General features: G+C 38.7%; 1 protein-coding gene across 1 annotated transcript; it reads right to left on the bottom strand.

Moving 5' to 3' along the window:
* Positions 1–10,849: 10,849 nt before the first annotated feature.
* Lsm8 (LSM8 homolog, U6 small nuclear RNA associated) lies at positions 10,850–16,379 on the bottom strand. Its single transcript, XM_004658579.2, has 4 exons — positions 16,242–16,379; positions 15,267–15,307; positions 12,431–12,558; positions 10,850–11,138 (listed from the first exon to the last, which is right to left on the bottom strand). The coding sequence occupies exons 1-4, from the start codon at positions 16,270–16,272 to the stop codon at positions 11,048–11,050; spliced, it is 291 nt and encodes a 96-aa protein (XP_004658636.1). The 5' UTR covers positions 16,273–16,379; the 3' UTR covers positions 10,850–11,047.
* Positions 16,380–16,874: the final 495 nt, after the last annotated feature.

Raw genomic sequence — 16,874 nt, 5'->3', positions numbered from 1 at the left:
ATAAATTCTTTTCTTATATACCTCTTTTTCTAATAACCTAATAACCTAAAACTGTTATGTAGTGTAACATATGACATAATTACATGTCTTAATTCACAGTTGTACAATTAATTCTTCATTAAAACAATGTGATCTTTTCATGATCTTTTCCTCCTATTATGATGGTCTTCTGTAGGTAGTAACAGACACTGTGAGGTCATGGATATTCAGGCCATTTTGTGTCTGGGAAAAGCACATTGTAAGGAGTTCTACCCTTCCTTTGGCTCTTACATTCTTTCCACCACCTCTTCCACAATAGACCCTGAGCCTTAGAAGTTATGATAGAGATATTTCAGTACTGAGCAGTCCTGTCACTTCTTTCCAGCACTATGATGCCTTCTGAGTCATCCCAACGTCACTTATACCTGAAAAGAGAAAATTCTCTACCAAAAGTGAGAGTAGCATTAATATACAGTTATGAACATTAAGAGAAGTGTTTACTGGGCAGTTTGATGAGCATAGTAAATACATTTAGCCAGAAGCAGCAGATGTTACACTCCTAGGGCTCACAACTACCCCTGTTTTAAGTTTTCAGTATCAGGGATGTATTCCCTTCCATGGGCCTCCAGTCCAATTAGGGAGCAGTTGGTTTCCACCATGGCAGACGTGGCACTATTGCACCCGTTGGCTCATTTGGTCTGGCTGGCCAAATATAAGGCTTGCAGTGTCCACTGCTGAGTATCTTCACTGGTGATTTCTCTTTCTCCCATTGAATTGCATGCAGAATGGCTTCTTTCAGCTTTCTGTCACCTGGTCTACATAAGGAGGTTATCAGCTCAGTTCCAGCAGGATCTCTCAGTAGCCTTGCAGCCCAAGTATGTGGAGTCTTCAGCAATAGGGCCTTACCATCTATTCCTAGTGGGAAACCAAGGGCTTCGGCAATAGCCTATAATGTTTTGGGGGCATCAGGGACCTCCCCAGCCAACAACGCACAGGAAGGTATCCCATCCCTGGCAATGAAAATTTTCTAGCAACAATCTACAGCTCCTGAGTCTTCCATTGTCCAAAAAAGTAGGTTTCCATATGATTAATTTACATCCTGTGAGATTTTGATTAGCCCTCCCTCCACCTTTTCTTTACTCAATCTCTTCCCCTGATTTGACTTAGGCATTTTCACCCCATTAATCTATTCTTCTACTTACATATATGCAATACCATCCTATTAAGTCCCCCCTCCCTTCCTCTCATAGGTTGCTGTTATGTACCTTATGTTATTATTCTATTTATTTTTCCTTTAGTAGTTAAAATCATATGTAATTTATCTGTTATGTCATACTTCCTAGTAATCTCTCCTATTAAGCTCTCTCTTTCTCTGTCTCATTTTTATTCAATAATTATAAGTAAAACAACTATCTCACATCATCCATTTCTTTCAGTGCCTATCTATTCAGGCCATCTCAATTTCATCATGAGTCTATTTAGATGTGAAGGCAATGTGGCTGCAACATTTGTCTTCCCATTGATCAACCCAGCTCTGGGGTACTTTGGATGATCTGGTGGCTAGACAATATTGCCTTCTTCCTTCACTTCCACTTGCCACTCGGGAAGCTACATTCTACCTTGAACAGGACCTCCTTCAGTACAGAAGGACCATTTTTCAGTAAATGTGCCTACTAGAGCTTCCAAATAAGCCGCAAGGTTCACTATGTGTACATATATTTACACCTTTCTATTTAGTGTCCACTCGGTCATTCATTAGTCACCACCCAACAATACGTATGTGTGTAGTTGTTTGATTTTGCCTGTCTGGGAAAAACCTGAACTTAATCATATTCTTTATCTTAGTGAACCAAAGCTACCAGCACCATTTAAAATCTTACTTCTATAAACAAAGGACTACTAATAATTAAACTACTTTGTCTGCTCAAGGTATCATCCACCTAGCATGAAACAACCATTACAGAGTAGAACAAATTAGATTGATGCTTCAAAATAATATTTGTCAACGGTTTTATTAGACATAATATAGTAATAAAACACAGAGATTTGTTTTGGAGATCATATAAATATAGATATGTAGGTACACAGATATATTATTTTTTCATCCTATCTCTATGGGAAAGATTAGAAGTAAGGGGAAGACCATAGATTTGATCTGTACTACAAATGAACTAATATGTTGGCTCTTTGAATATTATAATATCATTAAGAAACATTATGATGATTTGAACATTAACATTATGATAATTTGGTTAAATTTTATGGCCATTATTCTCCAAACTTTTCAGAATGTTATTTGTAGTAGACAGTTTCAACCATCCAACCTAGTATAGTACATGAGAGGAACAGGATTTATCTCAGACTTACAAATACATGGGGAGTTCCTTAATGGCAAACAAAGCTGGCTCCCATTCATAAATCCAAGAAGAAAGAAACCACCATCAGCCAGCAAACACCAAAATTCAGCAAGCACACACTGGCAGCAAGCAGAATCAACCCCCAACTCAAACCTCTCTGCATGCCTTTGGACTGGAATTCAGATCTGCTCCCAAACACACTTTTCAGCTGGACACCAAGATCTTCCCCCAGTGACACCTCCTCCAGACTGGTGGCTGGAGATCCAAGTTACAAGTTTAACACTCATGTCAATGGGGCACATATAATCAAACTACCACAGTATATATACAAGGACTGGGCTAGAGGCAGTTTGTGTGAGAGGCTAGCTATGTTCTATCCATGTCCTGAGAACTTGAGCATGATTGAGTTTAGAAATGGACTGGTGTGAGAAGGATATGAAATAGAAGAAAATGAGCGTTCAGGCTGAATACTAAAAGCCTTCTTCAGTTGCAGTTGTTTGAGACATTACCACCACTGAGATTGGACCAGGTGCTCTGTATTGAGATAGGAGAAAGAATGCTACTTTTGAAAGTAGGGAGACTGAAAAAAAAAATTACTCAAAGAATTTTCCTGCTCTTCAAAGTCAGCTCTATTCTCCCCTAAATGAACAAATTTGGTAGCCTGCCTTGTACTGAGGGAGTATAATAAATGAAGGGAAAAAAAGGAGTCATTCAATTTGTACTGTAGCATTCTGTAAATGCCCACAAGGCAATGTGAGGCAGAGGTGAGAGTCCCTGCCCGGAGTTCCAGCGGAGCATTGGGGATCAGTGTTGGATTTCAGTGGAAACCCTAGAATTTTAGATGCCAGGATTGTAGAATGGCTGCTGAGGAGACCAGCTGGCTCAGGATGAAGTTTTCCCCAGTCTGTAAGCAGATCAACTATAGTAGAATTGGAACCCCAGGGATTTTGTCACTGGTTATAGATGTTTGACTGGGATTTGACATTTTCTGTTTATTTTAGGTCTTACATTGGTTTAGTTTTTCTTGCAATACCATCTTTTTCAGAGTGCAGGTTTACTCTGTTCTCATTATGTATATTTGGACTTATAGGCTCAAAATTTAGAGATCATGGACTATGGGTATGTTTCAATCACATTGGTTGAGACTGAAAAAACTATGGGACCTATAAAGTTGGACTGAATGCATTGAGTTTTACATCATGAGGGTCATGAATTTGGAAAGCCAAGGAAAGGATGTGGGGGTTTGAGTCATATATCCCCCATAATCTCATGTGTTTCCAATGCTTGGTCCCTAGCTGATTGCAATTTGGGAGCTGGAGCCTTGCTGGAAGGTGTGTTGTTGGAGGTGGCCTTACGGGTGTTAATAGCCAGTTATTGTTAATCTGGCTCACCTCTTGCTGCTGTTTTCCACCTGTTGTGGCAGAGATGTCCAGTCTCTGCTCATGCCATGCTTTCCCCTTCCTTCATGAAGCTTCCCCTCAGGACTATAAGCCAAAATAAAAATTTCCTCCCACCAGGTCATTTGGTCTGGTGCTTTTTACCACTAACGAGAACAAACTATGTTAGTAACGTGGGAGCATTGCTACAGAACAGTAATTAAAACACTCCTAAAGATCAAAGTACACTCTTTTCCTCTAAAGGAAGGTATTTTTATTTGATAAAATAAAATCTTCCTGCTGTTTTACATTCTAAGTCATCTCCCCACAATTATATAGTTCTTTACCAAATGAAAAAGGGATGAAAATAGAGTTCAATGGTGGAGTGCTTGCCTAGTCTGTGCAAGTTCCAGGGTTTAACCTGTAGCATTGAAAAATAAAATAAAATAAAACAAGGAAAAGACAGGGCTCTCAGAAAGAAATGAACACCTTTCTGACCCTTGTATTATATAGTTAATGTTTTGATGAAAACTCTTAGACACTTCTGATGTCAGCAGGTAGAGATAGTTTACTGTAGAGTAGTGAATAGAATGTAGCTGCTGAGTTCTGCCTTTATCCTTAGCACTATGCTGCCTACACAGATGGAGCACTATTAACAAAAGGAAAATGGCAGGGGGAGGGGGGACTAACAACCTAAGTCAAACCTACTTAAAAAGATCATTACTTACAGGCTTTAGCTAAATCCAAGCATTGTATAGCATATCCACTATACTAAAAGAACTAAAGTGAATCTTTGAGTCAGAAGGATCTTGTAGAAGTGCCCCATAGACACCAGCTTCACTAAGTTAGTATTCTTTGACTTTGTTCCCTTGTTTACACAAAGCTTTCAGTTCAATGAATGCAATTATTGGCAGTTTGATTAATGTCCTTGGTAAAATTCCAAACTTTTAAAAACGTATTTACTTGTTTAGAGAGAGAATGTACCCACAAGGGCCTCTACAAACAAACTCCAGACGCAAGTGCCACCTTGTGCATCTGGTTTACGTGGGTACTAGGGAATAGGACCTGGGTCCCTAGGTTTCCCAAGCAAGTACCTTACCCACTAAGCAATCTCTCCAGCCCCTAAACTTTTTTTTTTTTTTTTTTTTTAAGTTTATGAGCACATAGAAAGGGAGGCACTGACCACTGGGAGGCAGTATCAGCTTGCAAACAGAGAAAACAGGTCATGTCCTCTAGATTATACTAAAAGGGGGAATGAAGACCATGGAAGTTCAGAGGAAAAACCTGTGTAAACAACATGAAGAACCACACACTTCCCAATCAATATGCAGCTGCTTGAGAGACGTCTGTGCTAATAAATAGATCTGCATTAATTAGATGGAGATAGTGTCACCTTGCAACGATTTTTCACTTTTACATTTAAACAGAAAGCAACTTTGGTAAATTTCCCCAGTGCTTAAAACAGAATAGCCCAAGTAGTAAAGAAAAAAAAAAAAGCACCAAAATAGGGCTGGAGAGATGGCTTAGTGGTTAAGCGCTTGCCTGTCAAGCCTAAAGACCCCGGTTCGAGGGTCGATTCCCCAGGACCCACGTTAGGCGTGCACGCGTCTGGAGGTCCTTTGCAGTGGCTAGAGGCCCTGGCATGCCCATTCTCTATCTATCTGCCTCTTTCTCTCTCTGTCTGTCGCTCTCAAACAAATAAAGAAAAAACAACAACAACAAAAACACCACAATAAAGTTTAAGCTTTGAAATTTAGAACTTAGTAAGTTTATGAGCCAGGTGTAGTGGTGCACACCTTTAATCCCAGGACTTGGGAGGCAGAGGCAGGAGGACCACTGAGAATTCAAGGCCACCCTGAGACTACATAGTAAATTCCAGGTCAGCCTGAGCTAAAGTGAGACCTACCCACAAAAAAACTAAAACACAAGTAAATAAATAAAAATAATAAATCTATAGATTAAGGTAGTTAATTGTAAAAGTTCAAAATTAAGGTTTCTGTCTTTGAAATTTTCACTTTTAATCTCTTCATAAAATGCATGTGGCTGCAACAGAAACAAATTTAATTCGATTGCACCCTATTAAAGTATAACCATACACAACCTTCCATATAACCTAAATTCTTTATAACTGAAATGTTCACTTTCCTCATATAGTAAACCAGTAATAGATGCTGAAATACTAAAGTGACAAGACTCATTTTTGAAATCTTTCCACCTTAGTACATGAATACTTAGCAGTTTACTATATCCTGGAAATCATACTTACTGTTTTAAATGCAACCTGATTCTTTTACTGTCTAAGAAACACAGTACTATTATTCTATGGGGTAGACCTATACAAGTGCTAGATTTTCAAAATAATCATTTCGTTATGGTAACTATGTCATTTTGCCATGTAGATCTACTAAACCACAATCAAAAAGTATGGCTCAATGTTTTAAAAGCATACCAGGTAGTTATGAAAATGATGCATAACATAGCTGTGGGGACTCCCTTAGATCATGTAAATACTTCTTAGTCAGGCTAATGATCATGTTCCTGTGTTTTAACTGCAAGTACTGTGTAAGTACAAAAAATCTGGCTGAGTAATAGCTCCTATTTCCTCACATATAAACTCAGAAAACTATAGGCACTTAATAAATTTTAATTTTGAAGGCAGAGGTCCAGTATATACCACACTGCAGGTTAAGGATTGCTTTATAACTGGCTACAAAGCAACTAGATTCATATGCCATTACAAGGTGACTGTTCATTTCTTTCTCCTAACACTTGGTGAATCTTGCAAATGTTGCAAATGTTATCTTATATTGGACCTAATCATTCCTATTTCACTTCTTGAGTTAGCTATAGAATTTCAGTGACCTTACAAAGGTGATGATAGGATGCTTAAGTAAAACAAGTCTTGTCTGTAGTGTTTATGGATGAAATAGGATATGTAATGTTTTTTAGCCAAACTGCTGGCATACATTCAACTTATCAAATGCTTTAATCCAAAAGCAATTTTCAACTATTTTATATATATTATTTTTTCAATTTCACAAAAAGTCCTTTTGCAACATTTACAGTCATTGTTTGCCCCTTTGAAGTACTTTTAATGGTTTGCCAAGAAAATATTTTAATTCATTAATTGGTTTTATATTGTAAAGGTTAAAACTGACTCAAACCTCTTTATATTGACTATAAACTAAATTTCACAAAAGAACACTGAAAACTTGGAATTGAGAAATAATCATTACCACTCTTCACTATAGTTCCCTCACGGTTCTCATGCAAACAAACCTGGTGATTTCATAGTGTGCAAAAACGTGGACCATATGCATCCAGGAAAAATATACCACATAGCACATGGTATAAGTTTATCTTTCATTTCTTCCAGACAATTAATAAAAATACAAAAATTGGACTGGAGATATGGCTTAGTGATTAAGGCACTTGGCTGCAAAGCCAAAGAACCCAGGTTTGGTTCTCCAGGTCCTATGGAAGCCAGATGCACAAGGTGGCACACACTTCTGGGGTTTGTTTGCAGTGGCTGGAGGTGCTGCTGTGCTCATTCCCTTTCTTTTGCAAATAAATAAAAATTTTTAAAAAACACAAAAACGGTTCACCCTTTTGGGATGTTTTATCCAACATCATCCAGGAAAACACTTGCTGTGACAAACATTTTCAGACAAGATGACCAGACTTCTATTGTTGGAATAATCGTTCCTGAGCAAGAGAATTCTCTGTACCATCCTTTTAGAATTTAAAATGATTAAAATAGCACATTTAGTTTACAGTCCCTAAGCTTATTTGCTTTACCTATTTTGTGTCAACTTCATTTTATTACCAAATTGACTGTAAGACTTTATGTCAGACTGAGCACGGTGGTGCACGTTTGTCATTCCAGCCCTTGGAAGGCAAAGGCAAGAGGACCACAAGTCCCAGGCTACTATTCTACAGTGCAGGCCCAGACTGTCCAGGGCTTTATAACCAGACCCGATTTCCAAAAACCAAGGCCTAAAGGTAAGACCCTATTGCTGAAGACACCATGTGCTGCCACAGAGCAGGGAAAGACTCGGCTGGAATCCAGAAGAGAGCCAATCCCCAGACAGCCTGTCTAGTGCTGTAAAGCGCTACATGAGCTTCTGGGGGAAAGTGGTCAACAATGGTCTGAGCAACCAGAGGTCTAAACTACTCAGAAGCAAACACCCTGAGAGGATGTACACTGTAGCACAATAATGGCACACAGCCTTCGTGGGTAACCAATAGCTTTCTGATTGGCTGAGAGATTGACTCAGTGGAAAGGAACCCATACATGGAATTGGGAACCAGGTCAGAATCCTATGGAGACAAAGATTACGCTCTCCAGTGTGAAGCTCTCCCTAGTCTTTGGCTAAAAGAGGGGGTACATACATCGAATTCTCCCTAAATTAATATTTATCCTACTTAAACTATGTTGACTTCATTCTCCATTGGAAAATGATTCTCTTTTTCAGAAGGTAGAGAGGTCCAAGGAGATAAACTAACCCTTGCATTTCAGCCAAGCCACAGCTGAAACCACAGAAGAATTTGGGAGACAAGCAAGAGTCCTACTTCCATAATGAATCTGATAATCAGCAACTAAGGTAAAGGAGACAGACCATAAGGATACTCAGCATCTACCAAAACAGAGATCCAGAGGATTCTAAAAGCTCATTGCTGAAGTAGACTCAAAACACTCCCACCACAGCTCAGGGAATTTTACAGAAGAGGAGGCAGAAAGATTTAAGAGCCACAGATTGAGACATACCCAGAGGCATTGCCTCCCCCAAAACACTGATTGCTACTCCCATAACACATATTTGGGAATTCTTGTAACCCCATGGAGGGCCCCCAGCAATGCCAGGAAACAGGGTACCAACACATGATGTATCCATACAAACAAAATATTTAATAATAATAATTAATGAAAAATAAAGCCTGACAGATGGCTCAGCAGTTAAGATGCTTAATGACCAGAGTTCAATTCCCCAGTACCCATGTAAAGCCTGTATCTGGAGTTCATTTGCAGTGGGAGGCCCTGCTGACCCATTCTCTCTCCCCCTCCTTGCAAGTGAATAAAATATTACCAAAAAAAGAAAACCCTCCACAACAAAACAAACCCTATACTGCAAATAATTTATGAATGTCTAGTATTAACGTCCACTTCTCCCACATAGTACTTAACCTCATATTCTAGGGTATATATCTCAATGTCCTTGTTTACAAGGCTTATTTCTGTTTTAACTAAGCAAAACTGTCATGTCAGTTTTAAATATTAAGCTATGTAAATCAAACTTACCTCTAAACTCTGAAAGGACCCATTCCAGAAGCCCTTTTCAGAATTTATACAAACTAGCCATCATTTCTTACTGAACTTACTTCAAACCAAGCCGAGCCAGCTATGACTTTAGGCCAACACAGCCTGCCTGTTTGCTAAATGAGGTTCTTTTGGGAAGACAGGTACTTTTGTGTTAGAACTGTACAGGTGAATAACTATGACAGAACCCATATGGCCCTCAAAGCCTAAAATGTTTTGCTATTTAGATTTTCACAGAAAAAAAAAAAATTAAGCACTTTCTCCTCTAGCTCTCACATACAAAATAGTAAAAGTTCAAAACATCACAGTATTTACAAGATGCCATGTATTCTCCCATTTTCTTCTTGTCACAAAATACCTTCAGCCTACACAAAACTACTAAGTATTTCTGTGAACTAGCCTAAATTATCTAAAGATGGCCTACAACACTGTTCTAAGGACTAGTTTAAAAACCAAGCTTACTCAGGAGTAATGTTGCACGCCTGCCTTTAATCCCAGCACGTGGGAGGCAGAGGTAGGAGAGTTGCTGAGTTCAAGGCCACCCTGATACTACATAGTGAATTCCAGGTCACCCTGTACTAGCATAAGACCCTACCTTGAAAAACTAGAAAAAAAAAAAAAAACACCAAAAAAAAACAACAACAAAAAACCCTTACTTTTGAGATGCCATTAATGAAGGCAGTGAACCAGTGTGGGAGACAGAAAGCACAGCTCCACAGTTCACTTACCCACATTTACCAATAAAATCTCTTCAACATTCAAGATTTTTAAAATTTAAAAAGCTACAATGGCATTCAAGATTACATGAAATCAGCCATTCTCTCTCTCTGCTGCTGCTTTTCTCATCTGTCTGTCTGTTCCTATCAAATAAATAAACAAAAAAAAATGTTTAAAGTAATAAAAGGGGCTGGAGAGGTTGCTTAGCAGTTAAGCACTTGCCTGTGAAGCCTAAGGACCCCAGTTCAAGGCTCCATACCCCAGGACCCACGTAAGCCAGATGCACAAGGTGGCACATAAATCTGGAGTTCATTTGTAGTGGCTGGAAGCCCTGGTGCACCCATTCTCTCTCTCTCTCTCTCTCTGCCTCTTTTTGTTGGTCTACTGCTCTCCAATAAACAAATAAAAATAAACAAAAAATTTTTTTAAATAGAGATTACATGGAATCAGGGCTAGAGAGATGGCTTAGTGGTTAAGGTGCTTGCCTGTAAAGCCAAAGGACCGAGGTTCGATTCCCAGGACCCATGTAAGCCAGATGCACGGGGGAGGGGGGGACATGCGTCTGGAGTGGCTAGAGGACTGGTGTACCCATTTTCTATCTGTCTCTCTTCTCTCTTTCTCTGCTTACAAATAAATAAATTTTTAAAAAATTACATGGGATAAACTGTTTTCAGATACCGAACTTCAAAAAATGCAATACTGGCATGTTCATATTACTTTTATATCTTACTTACCACTAAGCATCTAAAGATGTTTCCAACATCTTCATTATTTATTCTACTTTTGCTAGAAATGTATGTCCCAATTTATTACATTTTTCCTTTCCTCAAGCTAATTTTTAGCGGTACCTGTAAGTGCAGCTAAACTTTAAACTCTCTGGTAGACCTTTTCTAGTGCAGTGGGACAATTCAGAAAACAAGATTTATTTCTGGTGATTTTCTTAAAGAAAACACATAAATCTTGCCAGTATTGTCACTTCCTTGTATGTACATAGTACCAGTCTTTTTTCAACCAGTTTCTTACAAATATTAAAATATCAGAAGTAGTGATATTTCTACGTTTTCAGAATTATCATTAAATTTTCACATCATTTAGTAGTAAAATAAAACCAAATGACAAAATTTATTTAAGGAGAACATTTTTTCAATAAAAATGTAGAAATATTTTAATTTACTTATTACAATGTACCAACATGAAGTCAAAATTCACAATTACATATGCATAAAAATTCCAAACATCATATTCAGAGTAATATGTTTCTGTACAAGATTTACAGATGTCTAATATATGTTAATTTTTCTTCAGTGTGCTACGGAGTTTAGAGGTTCTGCTCGGATATTGCCCAAGTCAAGTGCAGAATCTGTTTCTTCATCAATTTCTCCAATGACTGCACTATAATTAATTATGGAAAAAGAAAAGCCAGAATTAAACACATTTCTGAAATAAAGATGTATTTCTAAAAGCTCATTAATGAAATTAAAGCACTGAGTGCTTCTAAAACAGACAAAACTGAGAAGGCACAGTCCAAACAACTAAGGCAGAAAGCAATGAAAAATTTTCAGGCATCAATGATCTACATATGTTGTGTGTGTATGTGTGCGTGTATATGCAGATGGACCTGGGAATGTGCATGTATACGGAGGCCAGAGGATAGCCTCAGGTGTCATTCCTATGTACCATCTGGCTTTTCCGAGAAAAGGTCTTTCATTAGCTTAGAGCTCAAATGCCTGGCCAGTGAGCAACAGGAATCCAACAACATTGTATTTGGATAACAAGCATGTGCCGCCATGCTCAACTTAAAACAAAACAAAACAGAAAGCCGGGTGTGGTGGCACATACCTTTAATCCCAGAACACAGGAGACAAAAGAGGATCATCATGAATTCGAGGACGGCCTGAGACTAAGTAGTGAATTCAAAGTCAACCTGGACTAGAGTGAAACCCTACCTCCAAAAACCAAAACAAAAACAACAAAAAAAGGAAGAAAGAAGAGTTCTAAGGGTCAAACTCAGGTCTTCCTGCTTGCAATGTAAACACTGCCAACTTCAACTTTGCCCATCCCAATTCAAGAAATAATTTGACCATAATACTATTACAGGGAGAAAAACAAAACAACAATAACCAAAAAACATTAACAGTGCTGGTGCTTAAAAAATTACTCCACCTGACTTGCAACCTATTAATAATCTTCATGCAAAAATTTTAACAGGCCAATTTCAAGCTATGAACAAGATTTCAGTCAACTTGCAAAATTCTTGGAAATCTACCAACTTGCTTCCATGAGATTATAGAAGCTAGCTCTAGAACACCACAGGGTCTGGAGTAAAGGTTCAATTATTTTTTTTTTTTTTCCTTTAAAGAAGTTGGGTGATACAGTTCAGTGAGGGTGCTTGCCTCGCATGTGCAAGGCTCTAGCTTCAATGCCCAGAAGCTCAAAAGTGAAAAAGTAAACAAATGAATGGAAAATCTCAGCAGGCAAAAGTTTAGTTTGTAAAGAAATCACTTTGGTTGATTCCTAAAGTATCTTAACATAAACGGAACAGACTTGCCTTGCATTAAGCAAAGAAAAGTCTACCAAATGAGTGTACAATTCTACTGACGATTTATGAATGACATGTTTGGGGGAAAATCTCTCAAATAAATCAAGTAAGTACACTTGTACTTACAAGGACATATTTTACTTACACATTGTCACCTCTTACAATGTATAATCCGAGTACCACTTGTTCTACCCCCTGTGAAGAGCTGAATACTCGTTCATGGCTTTCATCCAAAATCAAGTTAATGGTCTGGTCAAAGCCTTTCAGTGTTCCCTGAAAATATCCAGAAGAAAAAGAGAAATATTCTGGTTACTCAATATATAAATTCAGCCTTACAACCACTGCAGTTGTCAGGTGAGTATTTCCATCTTAATGTAAGTCTATGATCAAATAAAATATCTTTTTTAGAACCAACAGCATTCCAAGGCACAAAACTTATATCTTAGTTTTTTAAGACAAGGCTAACCTCCCATCTCACTAGCATGCACACTTGTTGGGTTACAAAGGACTGCTATGTACCAGAGTGCTTCCAAGTAAATAGCATAAAGCTCATGTAGTCCAGGGACTAATATTCTAAAAACACAAACTAAAGACAGATTTAAAGGAAAATACTATAAAAACAAAGGTCAACCATCTACCCACTATAGCACTAACAGGATCACTGGAAGCTACTTCCTAGTTCTGGGCTAAACACAACACAAAAAATTTTGTCAACTTCCCTCTACCTTTTCAAGTGAAACTGCAAGTATGACCATTGAAACAAGGGCAAAAAAGCTAAAGTTGCAAGGATAGCAAATAGCACACCCAGTATCTGAGCCACAAACTACTACTAAGCAACTCTAATACACACACACACACCCTACATATGTTTATATACGTATTTTGTTTTTCATAGATTACAATCTTTCACATAGGCATATATGAACTTCAAATTCTAGTTACAGCTAACACTTGGTAAGAACTTAGTAGTTTCCAATACTGTTTCATATGTATGTATTATTTAAGTCTCAGTATTTCAGTAGATACAATTGCCATTTAAATAATCACAATTAGAACTTGAAGGAAATAATCAAGGAAATTTTTATGAAATGTAAGTTTTAAATACAAGAAAATATGCTTCTAGCAGAATAGTTACTCAGATGTAATTCAAATTTCTGACGGACATGAGCTACTGTTGGATTTGGCTAGTCTATATATATATCACAAGTTTACTATTAAACTCACATTCTGAGAATCAATAATACATACAATCAGAATGAAACAATGACACTTAAAATCCAGAAATTGGAAATTAAAACCAAAAAAAAGGATTTACTATATTAGTGATTATCATAAACTCTCATTGTTGCCATCACACAGCCTCCTCATTTTATACATAACCTGTTTTTGTCAAGGGGGTATGTGTCAAAGAAACAAAGAACTATTAATTTTCATTCTTCAAATGCTTTATACAGTTTTCCTCTTATGAAAAATTTCCAATTCAGGCTATCCTAGTAACAGAAATAAATATCTTCACAAAATAATTATTTGCAAATATCTGTTAATAGCAATAAACTTCCTCAAGTTTTGAGACTAAGATATTTGAAACCACATGCATTTGACAAAGCACAACATGAGGTGCCAAAAAAAAAAAAAAAAATCAAACAAAAAAACACCAACTATGTAACCAACCTGTATTTCCTTCCCTAAGAAGCAAATGAGTTGGGGGGATTGCTCAACAGTTAAGTGTGCTTGCTTGCAAAGCCTGCCAACCTGGGTTCAATTCTCCAGCACTCACATAAAACTGGATACAAAGTGGTACATGCATCTGACATTCACTGGCTGCAGCAGGAGACCCTGGTGCACCTATACCCACACGTGCACACACATATAATTTTTTGTCTTAAAGAAGCAAGCAATGTAATCAGTTGGGTTATGGAATAAAACAAAATTTAAATCACAAGTTGGTTCTGGTGGATATGCTATAAGTCTGGGAAAGTAACTCACTGGAGTTAGATTCTTGCCCAGCAGTAATAAAAGAGAATTCTTCAACAGGATGAACTGCAGACTAAACAATGAAACACAGAGTGTTGGACACATGATATACATTTAATAAATAGCAGTCCAGTATTTTAACTAATATTAGTCACTAAGGACTCGAGAAACATGATAAAAATTAAAAAGAAGACAAAACAAAAACAAAATGACAAAAGAAAAAAAACGTGGAATTAAGTCATGTACAAAATATTTCATTCATGGACAGACAGTAAACACGGCAACAGTTCCATGAGATTATTTCATCAGCTATCTTAGCTTCTAAAAGCAAGCATGTGTTTGAGCCACAGTAAAATCACCGAAAGACATGATTTTGGGCCTGAATTCCTTCATTCTTAAGCAAATAATGATTAGATACATGTAACATGTAAGTTATTAAAATATCTTTAAAAGAGCTGGGGAGATGGCTCAGTGGTTAAAGTTGCTTGATTGCAAAGCCTGACAGCCTGGGTTCAATTCCCCAGTACCCACGTAAAGCCAGATGCAAAGTGGCACATGAGTCTGGAGTTCCTTTGCAGTGCAAGAGGCCTTAGCACATCCATTATCTCTCCACTTTTCTCTCTTAAACAAGTATTTTGAAAAATGTATTTAAGAAGTATAAACACATTTTCAAAAGTTATGATCATGTGGTGTCAAGAGAACTGAACTGAGAAGGAAATAAAAAGTGAAAAAGGAAAACAAGTAAGTTTAAGATCCAGATCTGCTGACCAGACCAGGAGCCCTTTAAGAACACAGCCAATTGTCCTACTGCCCAGAAGCTCAAGGTGTATTAATGAAGAGAACATGACCTAAAAGCAAAAGATAAAAAAGAAAGTCGAAGCTGAATCACAGGGCAACTGGAGTACAGGTGTAATGTGATGTCTGGGCATTAGAGACCAGAGGCTCTATGTAAAAAGGCACAACCAACTAAGCCTACAAGGAGAGAATGAAAATGTCAAAAAACTTACCACAATCATTCTCCCATCAGAAGTAATAACAGCAACAGTTCCTAGTATTTGAATCAAGGAAGGCATTTCTTAGACATTTCACTGATAAGGACACAGAGACAGAGACAGAGAGAGAGGGAGAGGGGGAGGGAGAGGGGGAGGGGGAGGGGGAGGGAGGGAGAGAGAGGAAAAGAGGGAGGCAGGGAAGGAGGTTGAGAGAAGGGGAAAACATATCTTGTCTTTAAACAATTATGATGTATAGCACTCTTTCTTTCATAGAATTGTTCCCAATCCACATTAGACAAGACCTATTCTTAAGGTTATGTCTTCAATTCTACGATGCAAATTGAATGTCAATGTATGATCCCAAGTACAGAAAAACCCTGCTCCTCCAAGACCTGGCTTTAGAAATTCAAAACAAGCTATGGTTGCCATAAAATCAGTAACAAAGCTTGCATCAATAAAAGCCCTCTCTATGTCACCTTTGTCTTCTATCTCACATAGCACAATGTAATGTTGTAGTCCTAAGACTTTAAGAAACTTGTAACTGCTATAAAACTTCGTACGGGCTCTACAACGTTACTGCACCTCACAATAACCCATTACTACAGACAGCTTTATTTTTAATCCCACCAATGTGGTAGTGCAAGTGGTAAAGGAACAGAAATGCAACGGGCGGGTCACCTTTAGTTTCTGCACAAATCTATATGAGCGAACAATGAGAGAAGCCTGCAATTAAATCCAGCAAAACAGATCGCCATTAGGGAAACATCTTATTCCCAACCTTGGGGACAGAAGCCTTTAGGAAAATACTAAAGATGAAACCACGGGATATTTATACACGAAAAAGTTCTGGATTCGGGTGATTATTGTTTTAGGCCCGTTTAAGGCTAATACCACGAGAAGCCTCGGCGCTCACGGGAGACCGGAGCAGACCCGCCCCCATCCCCCGCCCCGGCCCCTCGGGTACCCACGCCGGCAGACGGCCAAGGATACGGTTGATGTAGTTCTCCAGGGCGGACGTCATGCTGCTTCTCCCGGAGCCGCCGGGCAGCAGAGTTAGGGCCCGACCTCACGACCTGAAAGCGCCCGCCACAAACCAGAACTCGCTCGCGCCCGCCGGCGTAAGCAGTTATCGCGAGACTTAAGACGCACTGGCTGCCAATCGGAAATCGCGACGAAACCGGACGCAGACCGGAAGCAGAGCGGAGACGCTTAGTGGGCGAACGCAGTGTTTCCGCCGGTCTTCCGGATGGTGAACCGGAAGCGGAGATACACAAAAAAACGCGCGGTTGGCGGAGGGGAGGGAGGGGCTCTGGGAAGGTGGGACGGGAAGGAGAAGGTGGAAGGTGAAGGGAAAGCAGGGTTGTGGTAGTTACCACGGGAAGTGTGCAAAGACAAGGAGGCAGGAAGAAAGGGAGGAAAGCGTATGCATGACGAGTGAAGAAGAGATGCTCGGTTCTCATAGGAAATGTAAATGCAGGGAAGAGAAATCCCTGGTTTCTCCAGCGTGAGGTAAAAAAATAAAGTTAAAGCCAAATGGCTCAGGACAAAATCTAGCATATTACAGCTTCACCATGTACATTTCTGATGGAGGACCCAGCAATGAAAAGCGTGTTTGTGCAGTTT

Source organism: Jaculus jaculus, chromosome 10 (genome assembly GCF_020740685.1).
Source record: "Jaculus jaculus isolate mJacJac1 chromosome 10, mJacJac1.mat.Y.cur, whole genome shotgun sequence".
Lineage (NCBI taxonomy): Eukaryota > Metazoa > Chordata > Mammalia > Rodentia > Dipodidae > Jaculus > Jaculus jaculus.
This window is presented reverse-complemented; position numbering and strand designations above follow the sequence as displayed.